At 32.7% G+C, this 25,017-nt stretch overlaps 1 protein-coding gene across 1 annotated transcript in view; it reads left to right on the top strand.

Moving 5' to 3' along the window:
• The window catches only part of LOC149482053 (synaptogenesis protein syg-1-like), a 106,406-nt gene that overhangs the window by 71,046 nt on the left and 10,343 nt on the right, over positions 1-25,017 (top strand). The window contains exons 4-12 of the mRNA XM_089703738.1: positions 2,840-2,950; positions 5,050-5,256; positions 8,337-8,491; positions 8,947-9,091; positions 12,334-12,464; positions 13,553-13,712; positions 23,227-23,378; positions 23,938-24,157; positions 24,802-25,017. Coding sequence (XP_089559864.1) covers positions 2,840-2,950; positions 5,050-5,256; positions 8,337-8,491; positions 8,947-9,091; positions 12,334-12,464; positions 13,553-13,712; positions 23,227-23,378; positions 23,938-24,157; positions 24,802-25,017 — 1,497 coding nt within the window. The remainder of the gene's footprint in view (positions 1-2,839; positions 2,951-5,049; positions 5,257-8,336; positions 8,492-8,946; positions 9,092-12,333; positions 12,465-13,552; positions 13,713-23,226; positions 23,379-23,937; positions 24,158-24,801) is intronic.

Raw genomic sequence — 25,017 nt, 5'->3', positions numbered from 1 at the left:
TCATAATGGCATAAGTTTTATCAAAATAGATTAAGCGTGATAAAAATGAAGCTCTAGAAGTAAGAGACTCTCATATACATATTTTGTTTCAGAAATGCTAGTATTTTTTCTTAAGTATTCGGGTTTTTCTCTAAAAGTAAATTAGCCTAAATTAACTAATTTTATGCAGCTTATCGGTGTCTTCTCTTCGATGTTCATTATTAACTGCAGTAAAAAAAATACGTGTGGCACTCGAGGACTGCCGCGGTAAAGCTATTGCATAGCATCGCATCGCTGTGCCGGTTGTAGTGGAGGGTGTTAGGTTTTTTCGTTACGGAATTTTTACATTCGATCGCCGCGCTCAAAGTCTGAGATCAAAGCTATGCAATAGCTTAATAAATTAATTAATACTTTTTAAACTTTGCACACGTAATATCCCGTTCTATTTCAACTAAACAAAACTACTATTGTAACAGATTACTACTATTGTACTAAAACAGTTATGTGGCGAATTAAAAACGCCAAACAAATTTTTATCACCCCAAAACTGTGAACTAAAAATCGTTTTTCCTAACACAAAAGTTGCAATCATTTGGCATGTGTGAATGATTGGTTTTATCGTACAATCTATGTGAACCCGCTCGGCTTCGTAACACAATTCAACGGATTTTCGAATAGATTATTATCTAAAGGTGTTTGCATATTAGTTCTGGATATTAGAATTGATATAAAAAAATGTTCCACAAGTACGAACATTTTAATGGTTTTAATTTAACTTTATGAAACCTAATCCATATTTTAGGTATTAAAATAGCCTTCAATACAGAAGAGCTGATTTATACAACCAGCTAAAAATATATTATTTAAGGTATGATTACGATTATATGGAAAAATGTCTCACATAGACGTATTCATCTTTTAGAATACATAAATAAATTAGGTTGTTATAACTGGACTAAAATATTAATTAAACAATACAACTTGAAACGAAAGTAGGTAAGAGATAAAGGGTTAAACTTTATATCGGACAAAACAAGGAAGCTCGGGCGATCTTAGCGAATTTCTAACAACAGTCGAATTTGTATTTCTGGGGATCACAAACATTTCGATTGCTAGTTAGCAACTTTACTTGCCCAATTACAAAGGGTGTTTCGCTCACAGAATATTTATGCAGCTAAAATAGAAACACTTCTATATTGAATTGAAACAAATTCTGTATCAATTCAATTTAGAAAACGTTCAAAACGAAGTTCCTTATCACGCGTTGCGAAAGGGGGCTAGATGGAATCAAGACCAAAAGTTGTAACGACACTTTTTGTAATAGTTGTATGCCATGCGGCATGCGCATGTTTCTCTGCCTGTCAGAGAGAGCTCTCTCTCTCTCTCTCTCTCTCTCTCTCACCGAACTTCGTTCCATCCGGGTGTCTTATAACCCCACTTACGTTTTATTTTCTATATTACATCACTTTAATAATCTTAGGAGAAAAACGCTTTCATAGAGTCAACAAAGTTGTATTTGATTATGCTTTTTGTATAATAACACCAGTATTTTAATACTCAGCAAAATAAATGAATGTACAGTGAATATAAACCTTTACAGCAATTCATTTTCATTCGTTACAATACATGTTCGTTATTCATTCTGAGCCAATCGCGATGCCGCTTAAAAGTTTTGACAGTTCTGCTGAAAAAACAACCAATGATTTTGCATTGGCGGTTTTGTTAATAACTTGTAACTTCCATCAGGCGATGTTTTTTATGTTTGTTTTGTATTTTTTTATGTAAATTATATTAATGTAAATTATGTTGATAGCTAAAATAAACTACAAAATAATTAAAGAAAATTCGTTAATTTTGTTGCCAGCTTATCTAACTTTAATCGTAAAATTTAGATATATATGGAACTTTATAGATAAATCGTTATTAAATTAATCCATCAGTCCTCGGAATCACAGACACAATAGAAAATCTATTGTGTCGCGCCCCGATCGGGCCTTACGGTGGTCAATGGGTTAAGTTACAATTCATATGTTATTTCCCGAAATGTAATTATCCATACTATGGCTTCATTGACAAATCTCAAAGGAGATTTACGCTGATCGAGCGATATCAAAATGCATAATTACCACATCTAATTACCTATGTAATTCTTCTTCTTCTTCTTTTAAGCCTTAATTCTTAAAAGAAGAAGAAGAAGAATTACATAGGTATGTATGTATGTATACCTATGTAATTACCTATAGCTTATTATATCTCAGTACTGGTTATAGTGACCAAATTGTTTGGAATACTTGTTAAATATACTTGTAAAATACTTGTTTGGAATTATTTTTATACAAAATATAGATAATGTAAACATAATTAAACTTTTTTGTTATGTAGAGTAAAAAGCGTCAGGCAAAGGGACCTCTGAAGTAATGTGTATCTTTTATTTTCCCCAAATGACATCTATCTATATATATAAAAATGAAATCAGTTTCGCGTTGTCACGGCATCACGTGTGAACGGCTGTACCGATTTCGATAATTCTTTTTTTATTATATTCCTTGAAGTACGAGGATGGTTCTTATGTAGAGAAAACGTTAATATGTACCACGGGCGAAGCCGGGGCGGACCGCTAGTGATTAATATTTCGCAATAAATAATATTTGGTTTCACTTAAAACTCTTAAAAGTGAATAAATGGCTTCACTACATACTACAACATGGCTTCTGTAACTTTACATTATAAATGGAAGATTTGAAATTGTTGTAAATAAAATGAGAGCATTTGTTTTTAAAATCTATTTGAGTTGGGTTTCCTTTGATCCGTTCGCATTGTTCCTCATTATTCATAATTAATATATATTGTTTTGTTTCAGAATTACCAGAAAAGCCGAAAATATTTGACGAGAGCGACAAGGAAATAATTGGTATAGCCGGCCCTTACATAGAAGATACAAGTCTCAAACTTACCTGTGTTGTAAGTGGAGGTAAAACTAGTGGAAAACATTTATTTGTGGTAACATTTTATCAAAATAACTTCTCTGTTGCGTTAACTTTTAATTGGTGTATGTTATTCCTTGAACAACTTCTGCAATGTACCAATTTTTGTTCGTCTTTCTATGTACGGAGACCCAGAACACGTATTTTACAATTACGGGACCACAGGGTTCGGGTTCTGCTTTTTTCTGTCCAATACTTATAACTTAATGACTACAAGGTATCACACGAGTAATAATATAATTGGTTTACCAATTCTAGATATTATGTTTTGATAAATTCATCAGTCAATACAAATTAAAGCTTATGAATGAAAGTGAACATCAATAATAATAATTCAACACTCAACATAATTAATAAATATGTTAGATTGTTAATACTTTTTATTTCATTTTTAATGTGATATTTATTATGCTTTATTCATTATTTTGTTATTTATTGTGCATCCAGACGTTTCAAAGACTTGATCACTTAAGAGCACAAACTAAATAATTTATTTATTATCAAAAACCATTCAATCCACTATCCACGTCCAAATATTAATAAATACTTGGTATTATTAGACCATGTTTTCATCCACATAACTTCCAATAAAATTCTATTAACTTCATAATATTATAAACCTTTAAAAATGAAACCGAACGGAATAACTCGCACTCTTCGTGTTAAATTCAATTTCGATTATAAGCCCTTTATTTACTTTTATAATTCAACACTCAATTAAAAGGCCTTAACCTAATTACCAAAGAACAATGAAACTGGAGCATTGGTCTATTATTTTTGCTATGTTAATAACCATTCCATTTCCATAACAAAATTGCCAGCAACCACGTAATTATGTTTGAAGTTAGGCAGCTTTTTATTCATATTTATCAACGCTTTGTTTGATTCGAATAACGTTCGACTTCTAGAAGATTCTATGTATTTTAATAACACTAGAAGCTATTATTATGCTGCGTTGTAATTGTATAAGGAGCACTGATATTATGGCTTTTTTCTGACGTAACATATTCAAATAAAATCTACTTAATGTAATGCTTAAGCAACTGAAATATACAAAATAAATGCGAAATAATGCTTTAGTTATTTACTATTTAAAAATCTTTATACAATTTTTAAACAAGGAGATTAATTTTCTATTCCCTAATTTGGAAATTAAACTAGCTACACTGGTATAATTATTTTATACGTAGAATTGTTTTAATATATAAATAGTAATCATTATTATTAAACATTTGTGCGTGAGTTTGATTGTCATGCGGATTAATTTTCAAAGAGCTATTAGGTACATAATATCTATTATCGAATTTCACACGAACGATGAAGTCAGTGAACTTATACATTGAAACGAAAACATACACAGCACATTAAGTAATTCTTTAAAAATATACAATAGTTCCTTGAAATGTAGATAATTTCACTACTTTAAAAGGACAAAAAGTTTTTCACCAGCTTCAAGCTAGGTGCAAAAACGTGTGCAGCATTTGTTACCCAATGTGAAAGTTTGACAGGCCAAGTACATAGCCACATGTGTGGTATATTTATGTATTTTGTGAGTGGTATATCATGTAACTGTGGTCATTTTATTTACGACTCTTACTTAGTATGAGCAGTGAGCTTAGGCTTCCAAAAAGCTAGACATTGAGGCAAAAGAAAACTCATGTAGTGTAATTTTTTTGAAGCATAAAAATCTGAAGAGGTAAATTTAATATTTGTGAAAGCTAGTTAATTATAATTGTACTTTTAGTTTTAGTTTCGCGAGACCAAAATCTATTGCACATAAGAAACACACACAACACATACTCGTTTGCCTCCCTATAACATAAAAAAAAAAACATATAATGTTATCTTAATATATAATATAAATCTCGTGTCACAATGTTTGTCCTCAATGGACTCCTAAACCACTTAACCGATTATAATAAAATTAGCACACCATGTGCAGTTCGATCCAACTTGAGAGATAGGATAGTTTAAGCATGTAGGTACCACGGGCGAAGCCGGGGCGGACCACTAGTTATAATTATATTATATTATTTATCCCGTGTAATTTTTAACTACTATATATAAGCATAAACGTGTTCCTTAGGTAAACCAATGCCGCGTCTTCGATGGTGGCGTGACGACAAGATGATATCAAAGCTAGACCCTACAGAAGACGGTTCCCGTCTCAGTACATTAGAGCTCAAAATACCAAAGCTAAAGAGAGAATACTTCGAAGCAGTGTATACTTGTACTGCAGATAATACTGCGCTAGTGCCGCCGCTACGGGTTAACGTTCAAATACAGTTATATTGTAAGTATTGATATTTTATACATAATGTTATGAATTCCATGCTATTTATATAATATGGTAGTTTTATATCTGTACTAGCGGCGGGCGGTTTCACAAGCGGATGAACCCGCTCAAAATCAAGAATTTCTATAGCTCATGTGTTATTCTTATGTTCACCTACATTATTATTGAAAGTTTCATCCAAATCTGTCCAATATTTTTTTGAGCTAATTCGTTAAAAACATGGTTACATACAAATCCTTTTAGTCATTCCCACTTTAAATATAAGTAGAGATACGACGTGTGTTTAATTTTAATAATTTGATCTTTTAATTATCAAGTAAATTTGAATTAAGCTTCATTAAATTACAATCACAACACCTACAATACGACTGAGTAAATGATTAAATTTGTATCTTCCGTCCAAAATTGCCCAAATATGTTCATATATCAAAACAACTCAAGCATGCAATAGTTAACAAGAAGCGCGAACTAAATTAAATAGTTATTAGTGAATGTGAGTGATGTGTGAACGTCTAATTTTGAGAACAATAATTCACTAGACCCTTTATGTTATTACAAGGGTGGAGGTGAATGGTCGAGGCCTTTGACGCAACCGCACTAATATGTAGCGTATAATGTGAAATTGTTTTGAATAGTAAATACAATTGTATACGCTGAGCTGATATGAATAGACATTACGGCTATTGGCAGGTTACCTTAAAAGCGATTTGTAAGAAATTGACGGGAATAAAAATTATTAGCAGATCATAAACGAGTATCTAATATGTGTTGTGACGATCTATGAAAGCGTCTATGATGTTAATTTGTGTATGAATAAAAGTCCTAATTTAATTAGAGTGTTAAAGTTAACAAAGAAGTACCAAAGAAAAAGAAAAAGTAACAAAGAAGTTGGAGGTACCTTTGTAAACAAGTTTTCGAATGAACGTGTAGAATAATTATATTTTATAGTTTCGCTAATTAAAGCAAAACTTTTGACGTTGCCACAAATGTTTAAACTTACTACATTTCCTAGAATGTCATCTAAATAAATTGCGGTTTAGTCACATGCACTATATTAAAGTCATAATAATTATGAACTACAAAGTTTTATATGCATAAATTTTTTTACTGTTTCATCTTTATCAACACATTCTAATGTTTACCAATTTTAAGCTATTGCATAGCTTGTATCGCGGGCCTTGAGCGCGGGGACCGAATCTAGAAATTCCGTAACGAAAAAACCTCACGCTCCCTACTCCTACGGGCGGAGGTGTGGCTTGAAGGCATGCTATGCAATAGCTTTACCGCGGCAGTCCCGGAGTGCCACACGTTTTTTTTATTTCTTAATTCAAAATTGTCTGTCTTGAGCTATGATCCGACCAAACAGTGTAGTACCTTCCTAAACAGTAATTCGCATACTGATTTATGAAGTTTATCAGCAAAGTCGTAGTACTAATACACGCGTGAAACTGTTCTTACATCTAGATTAGATTAGTTATTTACCTTATCTTGTAGATACTTCATCCACATCAACTCCAGGCCTTAATCCAGTTTTCATCCAATTACGTCAAGATAAACAAATTGAGATAGACAAGAACAGTCTTAATTAAGTTGTACAGAGATGCTGTCATAGGGAATAATTAAAAAGATAATATGTTTTACGTTGATATTTCATGATTTTCTTTGCGTAAGAGACCAAACTGACAGTTCATCTAACAATATCCTTCTGACGCTTGTTGTAAATAAGTGTTCAATAAAATTATAAGATTAGAGTAATTATGCCCAAGAATATGCTCAACTTCCATATATACCCAAGGATAAGTACGGGAGTTAAGCATGCTTCGCTATGAGTTGGGCCAGTCTTCACCTGGGAAGGAATTCAACATAATATAAATATAGAAGATATTAATATAATGTTTAAGATGAAGAGATGCTTTCGTATAAGATAGATAATAGAGATATTATATGAAAGTCGATATTTCATTTAATTCCTTACGTATTTAGACTCTTCCATAACGATAGCATTATCTATGTGCGAGGAATAAATAACGCTTCGGGATATTGCTGTAATATTTTAATTAAAATAGAGTCAAAGCATATTTTTTTCTTAATTTAATATAAGTGAATTATTTTAGTTGGCTTGTATTAATTAACGAAAATACATTGTAACCAACCCTGATTAAAAATGTCCAATCTACTTTCTACTTGATAAGATACAAATGCTTCGCCATAACTATAAAATTGGTTAAACGAACCACTCCGAATTATCCGAAACTTTAAAAAAATACGTCGCTCCATCCGCCAGTATTCGCTCGGCGAAGTAATTTCACGAAATTGCCATTCTTCCACTTTCACCTGCCTCATTCCCGGTTATTACAAAACGGAATCCACAAATCCCCGCGATTAACCTAGATCAAACGGCACGCCGACTCTCAAATAATCTCTGATATTATGACGACAGCTTACAGATTTCTTTTGTGCTCCGTCTCATACAGATTCGTTAGTACACATTGCCGCGCATTGTTCCGAAACACCGCTGAAATCCAGGATATTATGTTTCATTATCATTATGTGACCCGTAATTTTCTTGTAATACAAGTTTTCTATGGTTTCGTGGGCTTTTCACTCCACTTACTAATGTTAATGGATGGCGATGCCTTTGTTTTCGCTTAATGTTCGAATCGTGACATTGTTTTAATATTCTACGTTGTTGTGTTATAACTTTTTGTGTTCCATTAGACTTTAACGCTCTTCTGTAATTTAGTTAATAGTGTTATGAAAATAAATGTTAGGTTTCCATCAACGTTTTTCAGAATTACGTTAGGCACTGAACTGCGACGCGATACAGAAATGTCATCGAAAATGTGACTAATAGTGTTGTCGCATGTTAGATATTTTTTGATTATAATATGAATATTTTGGGCAATTTGGATAGTTAAAGTAATAAATACAAAATTAGTAAATAGTTACAAGCATAAAATTATGTCATTGTCTTGATTATTGAACTCTATGGCTCAAATTCACAGCATAATTTTGTATTAATAAGTAAACATTATTAAATATAGTAATCATTATCTCTAAACCCATATCATCTGCAGTGCGGCCGTTACTAGTGGAGATCCTGTCAAGAGAGCAGCCTCTATCAGTGGGGAATGAAGCAGAACTAGCTTGCAGAGCGGTTGGTGCTCGACCGCCAGCTACCATCACGTGGTGGCTTGATAATAAGCAGATGGCTGTCACTGATCCACAAAAGGTATGAAGAGCTTCAACGATTTATTCAGATTTCAGATAATATCTAATAGAAGATAAGCCATAATAATTATAACGTGGAGTTTAGAGACGATTTATAAGTCTATGCTAAAGTGTTATCGTATACTAAAGTATTATCGTACTATCGTTTGTAGAATATTGAAACGACATACATTAATTAGGTGGTATTTATTTAATATAATTAATGAGACTTCGATAAAATGTTAAGGATATAATATTAATATAGCTACTAAATTAACAAAACAAGATGAAACCAAGCATCAACGATACAAGTCTGTTTGTTTTGTAACTCTTATCATATTGATTCATTCATTCATCCCAATCATAATCAACTTTTGCTTCCCAATGATTTCACCTAACCACTAATTTAACGTTACATCATGACGTACGTCCCTCTATCTCAAAGACAAAGAAAGCTACAAACAAATAATTCCCCAGGACTCGGAGGACCGTAACGAAACTATATCGTTCCTCCGGTGGACGCCTCGCATGGAGGACGACGGGCGCACTCTCAAATGTCGAGCTGCTCACACCAAATTGGAACACGCCACACTCGAGACTAGTATCAAATTGGATTTGCATTGTAAGTATTTGTCTATAAAATCTACGACACAACTATAGTGATTTTTCAATTCTTGGTTAGACCTCATCGGTATATTGTTCGACGAACATGTTGATTGAATGGATTTTGATTGTGTAATAATAATAACCTAGATATGCATATTATGTAACTACACGATTAAGACAAGAAAAATACGACAGGAGAATTAGAAAATACTTATTCTATTTAGTATCGATATATATAGATATTTTTTTTTTTACTTTCTGTTCAGGCAGAAGAAAGGTTCATTCATTTAACTATGGAATAACTGGCAATATGAATACATTTTACAATGCGAAAAATAGGAAACATGTAGTAGGCTGGAATTTCCATGTTAGAGAGAGCCACCAGGTAGCTAGATATTGCTTTAAGGAGTGGGTGGAATCGGGCAAACCTATATATGGACCTTTATATGATAATATGAGAAAGAGCCGTATAATATTTAAAAATAAAATTCAGTGGTGTCAAAAAAATGAAGATCGTATTAAGATGAATATATTAGCTACATGCAGTAAAAACAAAAACTTCGTAAAATTTTGGCAAACTACAAAAAAGCTTAATGGTAGAGAGAGTAGATCGGTTTCTGTAGATGGTGTGCAAATGTCAGATCAGATTGCAGAGATATTTGCTAATAAATTCAAAACTAAGCCTCTCCCTGTAAAGAGTGTGCCTGGTGTTGAGACCGTCACTCACAACGAGCCAGTTACTATAGATAAGGAATCATGCATAAAATTTACTCATAAAGATGTTAAAAAAGCCATAAAAAGCATACAAAGGGGAAAATCACCCGGCTATGATGGTCTCAGCATAGAGCATATAATTTGGGGAAGTGAGAAGTTGGTCGAACATTTGTGCAACCTATACAACAAGTGCATAAAATATTCTTATTTGCCCAAAAATTTGATAAGAACAATAGTTGTGCCTATTGCTAAAAATAAAAGCGGTAATCTAGGCGATTCGTCTAACTATAGGCCTATATCTTTAGGAACTATATTAAGTAAAGTGCTGGAGCGTCTTATTCATCCTGAAATACAGAGATCATTAAATATTAATGAAGCACAGTTTGGTTTTCGTCCTGGACTATCAACGGACGCAGCTATTTTTAGCCTAAAGAGTACCATAAATTACTATAAGCAACACAAAACATCGGTGTATGCTTGCTTTTTAGATCTTAGTAAAGCTTTTGATCTGGTAAATTATGGTATTCTTTGGGATAAACTGGAAGCAACAGGAGTTTCTTACAGTGTAGCGCGTCTGTTGAGATTCTGGTACGGAAATCAAACAAATTATGTCAGATGGGGCGACTCCATGTCTAGCGGGTATAGGTTAGAATGTGGAGTACGTCAAGGAGGGCTAACCTCTCCGGACCTGTTCAATCTTTATATAGATGGATTGATTGGCGAGCTCAGGGGAACCAGGGTTGGATGTCATCTTGGCGACGTGTGCGTAAACAATTTAAGTTATGCCGACGACATGGTTCTGCTGAGCCCTTCAATTAAGGGTCTGAGAAAATTACTCTCAATTTGTGAGAATTATGCTAATTCTCACGGCTTGAAGTATAACGCTTTAAAGACCGAATTGATGGTATTTAGATATGGACAGGGACCGGAGAGAATACCTGGGTTATTTTTGAATGGTTCTCCTGTTAAAATCGTGGAACAATTTAAATATTTGGGTCACATTTTGACGGGGGATCTAAAAGACGATTCAGATATTGAAAGAGAGCGCAGGGCCCTTGCAGTCCGGAGCAACATGCTGGCGCGAAGATTTGCCAGGTGCACTACTGACGTTAAAAAATTGTTATTTAAAACATATTCCATGTGCATGTATACGTGTCAATTGTGGTGTAACTTCACAAATAAAGCGATTTCTTCATTGAGAGTGCAGTATAATAACGCATACAGACTCTTTATGAAACTGCCCAGGTTCTGTAGTGCATCTGGCATGTTTTTGGAGACGAGGGTCCCGGATTTCATGGCCATAATAAGATCTCGAATCGCAAATTTCTGGGAGAGAATGAGACGCTCCAGTAATAGTATTCTGGTGGCTGTCTCTAACTTTTATGACAATCCTTTACATCTGTACTGGTGCAAAGTTCATTCATCATATTATGCTAGGGATAAACCTATAAAGCCAGGAAAAAACTATAAATGATGCTCTAATTATCTTTAATTTTATTGTATTTTATTTTGATTGTAATTTGTAACTTGCTTATGGGAAGGGACATTTCCTGAAATAAAACAATTTTATTTTATTTATTTATTTATTTATTTAATTATATAAGGCTTTGTGATAACTCATACACTCGAACAGCTGTAATATCATATAACAGAGAACGCCTTTTACTAGTTATCAAGTGAGCTTTCAATGTATGAAATCAGAGAAGCAGAATAACTCTGAATTTATGATTCAAAAATCTAAATTGCGACGACTTTGAGTCTAAATCAAAGACGAAGACAAAGACTTATATTAAGCTTAATCAGTAGAAAAAATATTTGCTCTACAATCAAAACTTATATTCTTTACTAAGACTATTTGAAATGACGTTATGATGTTATGATGTGATCTTGTTATAATGTTTTGTAAGATGGGAAAAATAGAAAAAGAGAATTAAACATCCCGAAAAATTACTTAACAAAATGTCACAAGCTAATGAAAAACCACTCTGCTGAAGTGCCAATACAAAGAACGCTAAAATATAATACGAATTGATGGGAAATATCTTAAGTCCCGCCCCCGGGACTCCTTGTCTTGTAGCTTTAAGATCGACATAAACTATATTTATATCGTATATTCCCCTGAAACGTTAGAAGCTTTGGAAATTATGAAATCTTAGACGCTGAGTTTTTCTTTCGCCTTTTAATTTATAATTACGTTGTTAAGACTTCATAATAAACTGGTTAGTTATGCTATTCCGTAGTAAATTATAAATTATTATTATTGAAATAAGGCTCTTTAAACATCTTAATTTAAATTAGTATTTATTAGTAGCAGTATTATTTAGTCGATACCTTTTCTACATGATACATAATTAACAATCAGAATCATTTTGTAAGAGTCATCAGTACAATTTTTAATGAATATTACAATTATTATATATTTTACTGTTCTTATACTACTTTTACTCAGTTTGATTGCATATAGACCTTAACTTTTCTGGTTAAATAACCAATATGTATAAAAATTTAATGTTGCCTACAAACTAAAATTCTATTTTGTTCCAGTCATGCCAATAGTGACGTTACAACTGGGGTCCACGTTGAACCCCAACGACATAGAAGAGGGTGACGACGTATACTTCGACTGTGGGGTCAATGCGAACCCGCCCGCTTATAAAGTTGTCTGGGAACATAATGTAAGTGTTAACTATATACATAGTGTACGCAAAACCACGGAACCTTTCGTTTTAACCCTTTTGGGGTGATTTTTTAAAATAAAATTAAAATGCGCAAGAACTTTAATTACTTTCGTTACAAATTTCATCCCTAATCAGTGCTGTGAATGCGTTACAAATAGAATTAGCTCTCTTTCTGACTTTGCGTTTACAAATAATACATATGAATTGATATTGCTAGCTATAGTGCACCGTTTCACTCGTGGTATCCGGGTAAAAAGCAATGACGAATGTTATATCTATAGTATTTAAAAGACCTTTCTCGATCTTTCAACATCACAATTAGTTTTATGCAACAAAGCCAAATGAATTGCAGTTTCAATTATTTAAAAGGTTAGTCAGTAGTGTATTTTATTACTGTTTTTGTAAACTCTGTCACATACAAGTCACTCATATATGTCAAGTTTTTAGCTAGGTGTTTTTTATTTTGTGACAGGGTCTGCCCTCTATATAACTCTTAAGATTGATTTACGTGAAATATAACTTACAAGTTGTAGACAGCTTGAAAGTTATTAATAAGTTGACTTAATAAAATAGTTTATGCGGCTTTGATTAAAGTTCTGCGGTCAATAATTTTAAGTTTTAGTTACGTATATTGCGTGTATTTTGAAATGTACTATTGTATATTTATTATGTTTCACATTGATTTGACCTCTACATTTTTATAAAGGCTGTTTCACAAGTTTGATCTGTTTATTGATAAAATGTGTAATGAATTAAGCTTTTAAAAAGGTTTATAAATATTTCAATTTGATTAAAATAAAAGCTTTATGCATATTATGGATAATGTACAGAGTTTTGTATTAATCAAATTGAACAATATATAAAACGAATCTAGAAGTTCTATTTATTCGCACGTTTTTTTCGTCGTAGTCATTTGCTTCACGTTCAAACGAACTATTTCTTTATGTATAAGGTATCAGTCCAAATTGATCCAGCGGGTCAATCATACAAATCAACAGCGTTCACCTTATACCATTTTTGATGGAAGAAAGAGTCCCTCAGATAGAGATACCTCAGTATTATTAATTTAATATTTATTTCCCCAGGGCCAAGTAATGACGCACAATCAGCGAGCGGGAGTGATTGCTGGATCTGCCCATTTAGCGCTGCAAGGAGTGTCGAGGGAGCAGGCGGGGAAGTACGTCTGTATAGCTTCGAACGTTGAGGGAGATGGTCGGTCTGAACCGGTCACTTTACAAGTTATTTGTGAGTATTGAAAAATTTATTAAGTGACTAAAACCGGGCTTTGCACGGGTAGAATTATGCGTGTTATATACATCGACCTGCCCCTTGAATTAATACACTGTCAGTTAAATAACATTTTTGGACTAGTGACCCGACAAAACCTTCGTATTTAAATAATCGTGCAAATGAAATTTATACGTCAATAAAGCGTAGGTATCGGAAACTTTGTCAAGCAATCTAACTCTTAAATATGGGTGTGGCATCAAAACTAGTTCATTGATTGATAGCTTCTTAAAAATAATTAAGTATTAAACATTTGAACAAAAAAAAACACATAGGAACGTCCATAATATTATACACACCAAGATAATTCGATTAATAGGCACGTGAAAGTAAATAATATATAAAATAATATTGAGAATTATCACTTTTATCTCAATCAATTTAAGTATTGCTTTGGGAAATTAATATTATAGTTCATGTAGTAGTGGAGTAAACTAAATAAGGATAATAGCAACACCAATAAGATCTCAGAACTTCAAATTCAATCCAACGCAGTGATGACGCGATGAATCAATGTAATATGCAGCCACATGCAAATGGGATGAAACTTGGTCCAACATCGCGGTATTAACATAAACCTAGCCACGAGTTTGTCTGTTCGTTAGTATTGTTTTTCATTGATTATTCGTGAACACGGAATGTTCAATGTTTTCCTCTCTAAACTAATTGTAAGATATAATTATTATTTCCAAATATAGCTATTTTATAATTACTGGTGGATATTACGAATGTCAAATTTTGTTTATATAAAAGTGTCTTGTACATGGTTAAAACAATTAGTTATTAGCTGCTTTTGGACACTTAATTGTAAAGGTGTCTGATTCAATTTTTTTTTTTATTAAGGTTACACATACGAAACACTTCCTAAACACTGAAATACATCATAATAACATCATAGAATATACAAAGCCTTTGCAATGGAATATAGTCAATTTCTTTTTTATTAAGGTTACACATACAAAACACTTCCTAAACACTGAAATACATCATAATAACATCATAGAATATACAAAGCCTTTGCAATGGAATATAGTCAATCGAAAACATTAAATAGCGACGAAAAATCACACTTCCTGTGACGTTTTATTTTCATTGCCTCAATCCATACTTTATATTTAAAATCTGATATGAATAATGTATTGTTAAACTCTCTTAATAATTGCTGAGCAGCGCTGGTGTCGAAGATTACAAAGGGAATATAAAATGAATACGACTGGTATTCAGTTTGATCATATCGTTTTGTATTCCCACTTGAAATTTATTTATTATATCAAATATCAATATTGAACGCATAAGTTAAAATCACTACATAGTATAAAACAAAGTCGATTTCTCTGTCCCTATGTCCCATTGTATGCTTAAATCTTTAAAACTACGCAATGGATCTTGATGTGTTTTTTTAATAGATAGAGTGATTGAAGAGGAAGGTTTTAGCATTTAATTTATTAGGTTTAAGACAAAGCGAGCGAAGCCGCGAGTGGTAAGCTAGTTATGAATAAATGGAAAACAAATTTATAAGGTAATGGAACTATGTTGTGTAAACAAACACTTTTAAGGTTTCTACAATACGATTTAATTTGTTATCCTTGACTTATTGAATTGAATGATTCTTCACACGTATCGTGGTATTAATTTGATTATAAAATTCAGGATAATAGGGGATCCTTTGCCCCAGTTTTCCGTTTAGAATGATGTTATATATTGATTGTCAATTTATTATTTGAAAGTTTAAAACAATTTAGCAGATAACTACTACAAAGGTAAACAGAAGGTTCCAGTCAGTCTCTCACAAAATTTTATAATTAAAGTTTAAACTAGCGGCACGCCCCGGCTTCGCCCGTGGTACATATGAAAAATAGATGTTGGCCGATTCTCAGACTTACTCGATATGCACAGAAAATTTCATGAGAATCGGTCCACCCGTTTCGGAGGAGTATGCAGACTAACATTGTGACACGAGAATTTTAGGTTTAAAGACTTTATTACTCATAAAAACAATAGTTCACTTAAAATGAGTTACATGCTATCTTATATATAAATTAAATTTATCTCTAGTTTAAGGTAATACTCATACATTACAAATTTTACATATTTTTATACTTTATACAAAACAAGTTTAGGTTGTATTCTACTTTTCTATTCTAAATTACAGTGAATATGATTTTTAAGTAATTTTTTGAATACATTAAGACTCTTACAATTTTTTAATTTTTTTGGTAGTCTATTGAACATCTGTGCTCCTTCAAAGAGTATAGTTTTTTTCCCATAGTTAGTTCGAGTCGAGATAGGTTGCAAATCATTTTGATTTCTCAAGTTATATTTTGTTGATTTTTTATCTATTTGTAAATTTGATTTTGTTGTATTTGTTGTTATTTTCTTGATAAGGATACATGTGGAATATGCGTAAATTTGTGAGAGTGTAAATAATTTTGTTTTTGAGTATAGTGTTTTTGTGGAAGTAAGGTAATGATAGTTAAAAAGAGTTTTTATAATTTTGTTCTGAGTTCTTTGTAGTGAAATTAAATTTGTTTTGGCGGCTGATCCCCATATCTCAATTAAATAATCTAGATGAGGCTTTACTAAAGAATTATAGATCATTAAACGTTCTTTTTTTGGAATACACTGTGTTACTCTATGGAGTGATCTTAGTAGTGATGTTAGTTTACTTTTGATATGGTTAATATGTACCGTCCAAGTGAGTTTATCATCTAACCACAGCCCTAGGTATTTTTCACAGTTTGAGTATTGGATGATTTCCTTATCTATAGTAAGAATTGGGGTAGTGTTTGGCAGGGGTTTATTCTTTGCAGCAAATATCATGAATGAAGTTTTTTTAGTGTTGATTGTGAGAAGATTGTATTTAAGCCATGTAGAAAGTAAGTCTAAATCTTGTTGAGCTAACGATGTAATGTTATTTAGGGATTTATCGAAGTAGAAGAGACACGTGTCGTCTGCATATAGTGTCAAGTATCCTTTAAGGCCAATTTTATCGATGTCATTTATGTAAATCAAAAAAAGTAAGGGGCTCAAAATCGAGCCTTGAGGACAGCCATATGTTAAGTTTTGAACTGAGCTTGTGTACTTATCAATTTTGACGACTTGTCTTCTGTTATCTAAAAATGATGTGAACATTTTGTGGGCATTTCCAGTCACCCCTAGGTTTTCTAACTTTTTAAGGAGCTTTTCGTGGCTGACGGTGTCGAAAGCTTTTTTTAAGTCAATGAAAATGCCTAATCCGAAATTCTTTTGGTCTATTTTAGTTTTAATTTTTGTTATTAAATCTACGGTGGCAGTAAGAGTACTAGATTTTGGACGAAAGCCGTACTGTTGATCGATTAATATATTTTTTTCGGTTAAGTATTGATAGAGTCGATTATGCAGTATTTTTTCAAATATTTTTGAAATAACGGGTAGAACTGACACCGGCCTGTAGTTACTTGGGTCAGTTCTACTTCCAGATTTGAAAATTGGACTGACTCTAGCCACTTTTAGAGAATCTGGAAATACACCAAAGGTCAAACATTTATTAATACAATGAGTTAAGCGATCAGCAATAGAGCTTTTTAAGCATTTGATGGCTTTTGTGCTTATACCGTCCAGTCCAGTGCTAGTGTTATTATTTAAGCTATCGATTATTTTTATTATCTCAAGTGTTGTGCATGGTTTTAGTACTTCTAGTTTGTCTTCACGTGAAAGTTGTGTACAATAAAGTGTAGTGTCAGTATTCGTATGGTATCTGCTTGGTATTTTGTTTGCTAATTCTGTGCCTATTGCGGAAAAATAAGAATTAAATAACTCACATATAGAATTGCCATCCGTTATTAAATTGGAACCCGATAACAGCTTTGGAGGAGCACTCGATTCTTTAATTTTATTTAAAGCTAAGTTGTTTATTAATTCCCACATTTTCTTCGGTTGATTGGAGTTCTTTTGAAATAAATTTAGATAATAGGTCTCTTTTTTCGTCTTTATAAGGTCCTTAGTTTTTTCACGTTGCTTTAAAAAATTTTCATTTAAGTTATAATCAGTTGGTTGAGATTTAGTTTGTTGCCATAATTGATTCCGTAAATTAATTGATTCTATTATTTCGCGGCTAATCCAATCTTTTTGTGGTAAATTCAAAATTTTTGTTTTGTCTATTTTGTTATTTTTTATTTGTTCTTTTATAAAATTCTCGAGGTAGCAATAGTCATTGTCTTCATTACAATAGGTCGCTAATGACGCACTCTTGCATAAATTTTCATAGTCGAGGGCCTTATATTGTATCTTCTTGGGTTTGGGTGGCGTTAGGGATCCTATTTCGATGTAGATTTGTTTATGATCTGATAAACTCGATTCTATTATGGATATGTTAAATGAGTGATTGTTTATGTTTGTACATATATGGTCCAGAATGGTTTTAGAAGTGCTGGTTTCTCTCGTGCAATATAATTTGTTAATTTTATTTAAAATCTCGTATCCATTTTCTTTGATTTCGTGTAAATATTTTGTGGAACTTGTGTCTGTGGTAAGCAAATCTATATTAAAATCCCCGAGTACTATTGCTCTTTTTCTGCTCTCGAGTTGTGAAGAATATATCTCCAAAAAATTATTTATATTTGTATCTCCAGGTTTGTATATAGCTCCAATGTTTAGTGATAGTTTTTGTAAATATATCCATAGATAGTGATTCCCGTCTTTGTATAAATCTTCCGTTATTTCAAATTTTATGTTGTTGTGAATATATATTGAAACACCCCCTCCTCTACAATTGGGTCTATAGTTATAAATATGCGTATAGTTTGGTAGTTCATACAGTTTAGCATCGGTTTCCGACGTAATCCAGGTCTCGGTGAAAATAAGTAAATGTGTGGTCATTGCTATTGATTTTATTATGCATTTTATTTCATCAAATTTTCCAGCTTTTCGAATACTACGTAAATTTGCATAAAATAATCTTAGTGAGGAGGAGTGTAGCGGAATATCTTCGTATTTATTTATTAATTGGTGATTTATTTTATCGGTATGGTTTTCGTTTTGTAATGAATTTATGTTTAGTTTTTTTGGTTGATTTTGTTAACGACAATTGTAGGTTTACCTTTAATATATTTTATGGTGAGATCGGCTTCACCGTTTTCTGTGCGTCGATTCAACTCAACTTTTAGCGATTGTAAGAAACGTTTTTGCGCAGGAGTTTGATCTGAGTAGATACGAATACCAGCGGGTACGTGATCTTTATTACAAAGCAGGTTTTTTGGCGTACTTGTATCACTAAAACATAATTTGATTGGCCTATTCCTATTTGGGATATATTTCCCCACTCTAAAACAATTAATCGGCTTGGGGCAGTCTTTATATAACGATGTTATAAGCTTTAAAGTTTCTTCATTATCATAGGTACGTCTTGAGTCAGGATTTCTGTCAATCTTTTCCGCTATTCCAGTGACAATAAGGTTTTTTTCACGATTATATCGGTCTTTAAGTTCAAGGATAACGGATTCCTCTTGTATTACGGGCTGTATAGAATTTTCGATGGTTGTTATATTTTTTAATTGAATTATTTCCCTTTCAAGAGTATTAATTTTCTCTTGGTTCGATGCGTAGTTAGATTCGATAGTTTTAATTTTCGATGTAATTAATTCGAACTGTTGTGTTAGATTCTCAGCAGTGGATTTGACAGTTTTAATTTCGTTTTTAATTTCCGATATTTCATCACGTACAAATTTAAAATTTTCGTTTTGTGTTTTACTAAAATCCTCTAAGAACTTCATCATATCCGAGCGCAGGCTCGCGAAATCCTTTTTGTAATCGATTTCATCTGACCGCTCCTTTCGTTTTCTAAAGCAAACATTTGTATGATAGTCACTTTTTTCGATGAAGGTAGATAGATTAGGTTCCGATCCACTAGTCGTTTCGCTCCCACATATTGAGATGTTACGAGGCGGCGTTCTCTGCAGACTCATGATGTAGCTAGCGTACGTCACAGCGCAAACTCTCCGCACGGGTGTAACAAGGTAAAAAATAGCAACTGCTCTTGTTCCGCGGAAGGTGCGCGGGGGCGCGTACGGCGGTCCGCAGCACTGGCACAGTAGAAGCACAGGGTCTCAAGTAATTTAAGTGTTTATGAAATTTGTATTGAAGGATGTTCCAATAAGGATCACTTTAAGTTGTCACTGTTTTTAAAAATTATGAATATTTTTATGCAAATTTGCTAACACGTCTGCTTTCAACAGGCACTAGAGAACAACTCTATTTCAAAATTTTATAAGAGATTACCATAAATCATATTATGAAATTTTCATGTAGTGGTGTGACAAATAAAGTAATTTTAAAAGCAATTATTGATGCTGACATTAAAATTATATATTTTAAGTTAAATTATAAACAATTGGATATTTATAAAATTATAAATATACCTAAAACTGTATACAGCTCTATTACGTCTCCGATCATGCAGTTTTCCACGATAAATAAAGTAATATTTAATTGCTTTTAAACGGAGTTGAATTTGTTCGATTTGTTCTCTAAATTATTTTGAACAGTTTAGAGCGAGCAAAATCACGGTTATAATAATCGCATAAAACTAAACAAAAAACCAATGTCATTCCTAAATGTCATTAAGGCTAGCAAAAATACATTTTTAGTTGTAATTTTATATTGAAATTTTAGTTACTGCGGAAAATCACGCAAGCATTACGTGGACTATAGATTAGTGGATCTATAGAATTATGTACTAACTCAAATATTTAGTTTGAAATATTTTTTTATCAATATCCACATAAAACATTCAGAGAATTCAGAGACTAACAAAGTAAGTAAGTAAAGTTAAACCGTGCCCATAAAAAAACTAAACATGGTAGTTTAAATCAGTTTTATTTTTATAATAAGCCATACAATATACACTACTTATAGACTATTCAACTTTTTTAGAATTGAAATAAAATTCGATAGTTTCATCCCCAACACATAATCCAAGTACTTTACAAAATAAACGACACGTTCAAATGTCTAGTGACGTCACGATTTGCAATAATATCCAGTACACCAATAAATTCTCCCAAACTTACTCCTAACAAACATACAACGGCTCATTGAATCCGATCCTACAACTCCAAACAATGGGAAAGAGCTAAAAACTCAGCAAGACCTTTTTCCGTAGGTAATTTAACTTTAACAACGTATCTAGTACATTGTTTTATTTCTGTAGTCTCTGTAGTGAGCTCTCCTTGGAGTTGATACTAGTGACTTTCGCTAACAATAAATACACAAAGTATTTGTAGTTAGTAAAAGTAGTAAAACAGCTGAGATTGGTATGCGTACGCGAGAATTTATTGTAAAATAGTGATACTTTCAGTGTGAGTTGGTAAAACGTTTTAGACAATCATTAGTACCTATATAATATCTTATATTATGTTCTCATTGAAGTTATTATTAATCCTACAAAACGTTTAATTTCTACATTTGTATGATCTCGATGTAACAACGCACATCGTATGTTACAACTCATCACAGTGTAAGCAGTTTAATTGCATACACTCATATGAAAAAAATAATATCAAACTTCACGCGTACTTAATAGAGTTAACGGGCTGTGACTGTTACTAAAAATAACAGTGACGTTACATTTGAGCTGTGATGTTACAAAGTTATTTTTACACATCTCTACGGCATTGCCGCCGGCGTTGTATGAAGTGGGAACGTGATCATATAAGAGCAAAAAAAATGTCAAGTGCTCTGAATACATACACAATGAAAATACCGCAGTCAAAGGAAAATGTGTTTTGTTAATAGGTGGAATTTAATTATTTTAAAGGTTTTTTTCATGTTATTGCTGATGTTATAAGTGATTAATGTTGATGAGTACTTAATTTTTATGTTTTATCTTCTCGATTCATTTGAATTCCATTTCTTAAGCGTCCAATAAGACAATCCCTTACTCTTAACTTAAATAGCGTAGATACCTAGAAGATTAATTATTATTACTACAAATAATTTTACCATGGTTTAATGTTTACAAAAAATCACAAATACAAACACTTATCATAGAAATTATTCTATAAAAACAATTTATTTTTAAACCAAGAATCTGCCTGGTGTAATACAAAAGCTTTCTGTCCTTTTGCGACATAATATTTTGACCATGTTCTGTTTACGTCTCTTCCACTAATTAATATTTTTCTCCGTATCTTTACTTCATACTGAGATAATATAAGATGCAGAAGGTGAGCTTATACTGTAATAGTATAAAACAGAGTCGCTTTCTCTGTCCCTATGTATGCTTAAATTTTTAAAACTACGCAACGGATTTTGATGCGTTTTCTTTAATATACCTATAGAGTGATTCTCGATGAAGGTTTTATAGGTAAACCAGAATCTGATGGCAATTAGGGAAATCAAAATTTTGAGTGTGCAACCCTAGGGAAAATGGACTGAACGATTTTGATACTGCGTATTTTTATTTTGTCCTCAATATCATTAGTCACATTAAACAAGTGGATAATACTGTATTTAATAATGAGATATCCACGTAATATTATGTAGGTACTTATTACATGTATAATATACAATTATACATATTACTTTTCTAAAGGTAATACATAATATTATGTATTTACACATACCTATATATTTTGAATATATGTATATCATTATGGCATGTGAAAATATGGATGTAATGATAATGCAGATCAAAACTTATTTACTATATTAATTAACGATTGTTTATAATTTTTTATAAAATAAAACAATAATAAAATAAAATCATGTTTATTTTCGTAAGTATTAACACATTATAAAATTGACTTGTACACCTTGGACTTGACAAATAGCCAAGAATGGAAACTCCTGTAATAAGTTTTCATAAAATTATATTTTAATCAACAAACAAAATTATAGTTACCTATTTATAACATTTTTAATTTAAAGTATCAAAACAGGTAAGTCCAACTTAGCAATAAAATCTTTCACGCGCTTTAAAATTGAAAATTGTGATGTGTTTGACCCTTCTTCATCGAATGTTTTTCTATACACATTGTAAACAACACCTCTTGCTTGTGGTCGCAGCGGTTTTATCGACATTTCGAAGATTTTGAAGACAAAATCCAAAAAATTAATCATCAACACAATAATTTGACAACCAATTTGATAGTTGTCAAATAAAGTTGCCACATGAAAATCTTTTATTTTTAAAATATAAATATGCCATCAGATTCTGGTAGACCTATAGTATATAATTTATTCGGTTTAGACAAAGTGGGCGCTAGTACTGTAATAAATATTATTTTTTTAAAGTGAAACTTCTTTAGGCGCGTTGAGAGTAAAATTACAAGGTCGCGTGACGCGTCATAGAAATACAGTCACGTCATGGAGTAAGGCGACGATTTCGTTATCTTTGTATCTTGTCAAAGATGTTTCACTTCTGACACGTGTGCAAGGGTAGACGCTCTTTTTTTCTTTCTTTCTTCCATACAAAATATTTATATTTTTCCTACAGATAAACCAGTATGCAAGAATACAATGACAGCTATAGTGGGTGCTGCTATCAACGAAGCGGCGCGAGTGACGTGCGAGGTAGATGCGTTTCCACCACCAAAGAACTTCCAATGGGTCCTAAATAACACCATGGGGACTAAGGAGATTGATCCTGTAAGTAGACATATAATATAGTGTTATAAGTACTTGACTCAAAAGTTGAATTAATTTCTATCATTAAGATAGAGACTTTTTATTTAACAAAAAGATAAAAGCTGATTCCCGTTTTAAATAAAACTAAACTAAAAAAGCTTGTGAGAATAGTTAATGTTAAACAAATAACAACTGGCTAACAAACAGATATACATTAACCATTTTTAGAAAATCATTCATCAGGTATTATGAAAAAATGTTGTGTGGTTTTATGAAACCACGGTAAAAGTGAAACTGTTCGAACGGTTCCGAACACTGCTTTGTGTAGCGCATGTCGCGTGACGGTCGGCTGCCGAGTAGGTATACCTACTCGGCAGCCGCGCGACCAAAAAGTTTGAGACGATGTAATAAAAGTTTCACTTAAAAAATGATGCCTTGAATTTGAAATTAATTAATAATTTCGCCTTTTGTGAGATTAATATTAAAACAAAATGATATTCCACCTTCACATTGCTCAAAAAAATATAATTCTTTAATTACACTATCCTATAAACACACTACAGAAACACCTTTCTTACAGAGTAAATTCACGGTCACGAGCGTGGGCCGTTCCATACTCACATACACGCCGACCGCAGAAACAGACTATGGCTCGCTAGCGTGTCGAGCCACGAACCTAGCGGGCCAGCAGATCGAGCCATGCAGATATACCATGCTGCCGGCTGTGAAGCCAGATCCACCAACTAACTGTTCAGCTAGGAATCTGACTGATGATTCTGCGGAATTACGATGTGCGGCTGGTAAGCTGTTGTTATAAACATGTTTATGTTGTTTGATGGGCCCTCTTCACAATGGGCAGCGTTGGGTGAGTAGAGGCAATCACGCTATTGTGATTGCCTCTATTATTTTCTTCATCGATTCTTGCCTCTGTATAGAGGGCCTAAATATCTATGAACGGCCGACATTGTAGATGTTTATTCATAATCGCTGTAATGGCGGCAAACATCGACAACAATTTGTTGGGCCATCGCTCTCGATTGTGAAGAAGGCCTAAGTTGAAGTTTATTTATAATAATGAAGCTTCTTTGAGCTTGGCAGATGTATAGACTTATAACTATCATAAACCGGACATTACAGTGATGTGGCTCTATACATATAATAATTAAAGTCAGTAATCTTCGATGTCTTCTAATCCAATGTATTTAGAAAAAGTGATTATATTGAGAAAATATCCAATAATAATAATTATTAAAAATTTCAAAAAAAAATATAGGTCATTTTCCACCGCTCAACCCATTACATTTTGTGCTTAAAATCTGTCACGTTTCCTTCAAAAAAATAGAAATCATAAATTACGTTTCTCGAAATTATATTTTGTAAATATAAGGTATATTTAGGTACTAAAATAACACAAGCGTTATATAAACACTCTTCTTCTTCCAAGGTTACGACGGCGGCCTCCAAACGACGTATTTCGTAGAAGTGTGGGAGGCTGGCGAGCTAATAGCCAACGTCTCAACTATTACCCCTGTATGGAAGCTGCAAGGGCTCGGTTCCGGGAAGGCGTTGAAGTTGGCCTTCTATGCAAACAACGCGCGGGGGCGGTCGGAAGTTACCACTATGAGAGTACATACACTGTCAAGACTCGCCTTGCATACAG

Source organism: Colias philodice, chromosome 15, assembly GCF_061535455.1.
Source record: "Colias philodice isolate Cphi_HAF_F1 chromosome 15, ilColPhil1 Martin Lab GWU primary, whole genome shotgun sequence".
Classification (NCBI taxonomy): domain Eukaryota; kingdom Metazoa; phylum Arthropoda; class Insecta; order Lepidoptera; family Pieridae; genus Colias; species Colias philodice.
Note: the sequence above shows the minus strand (reverse complement) of the source record. Positions and strands in the feature narration are given on the sequence as shown.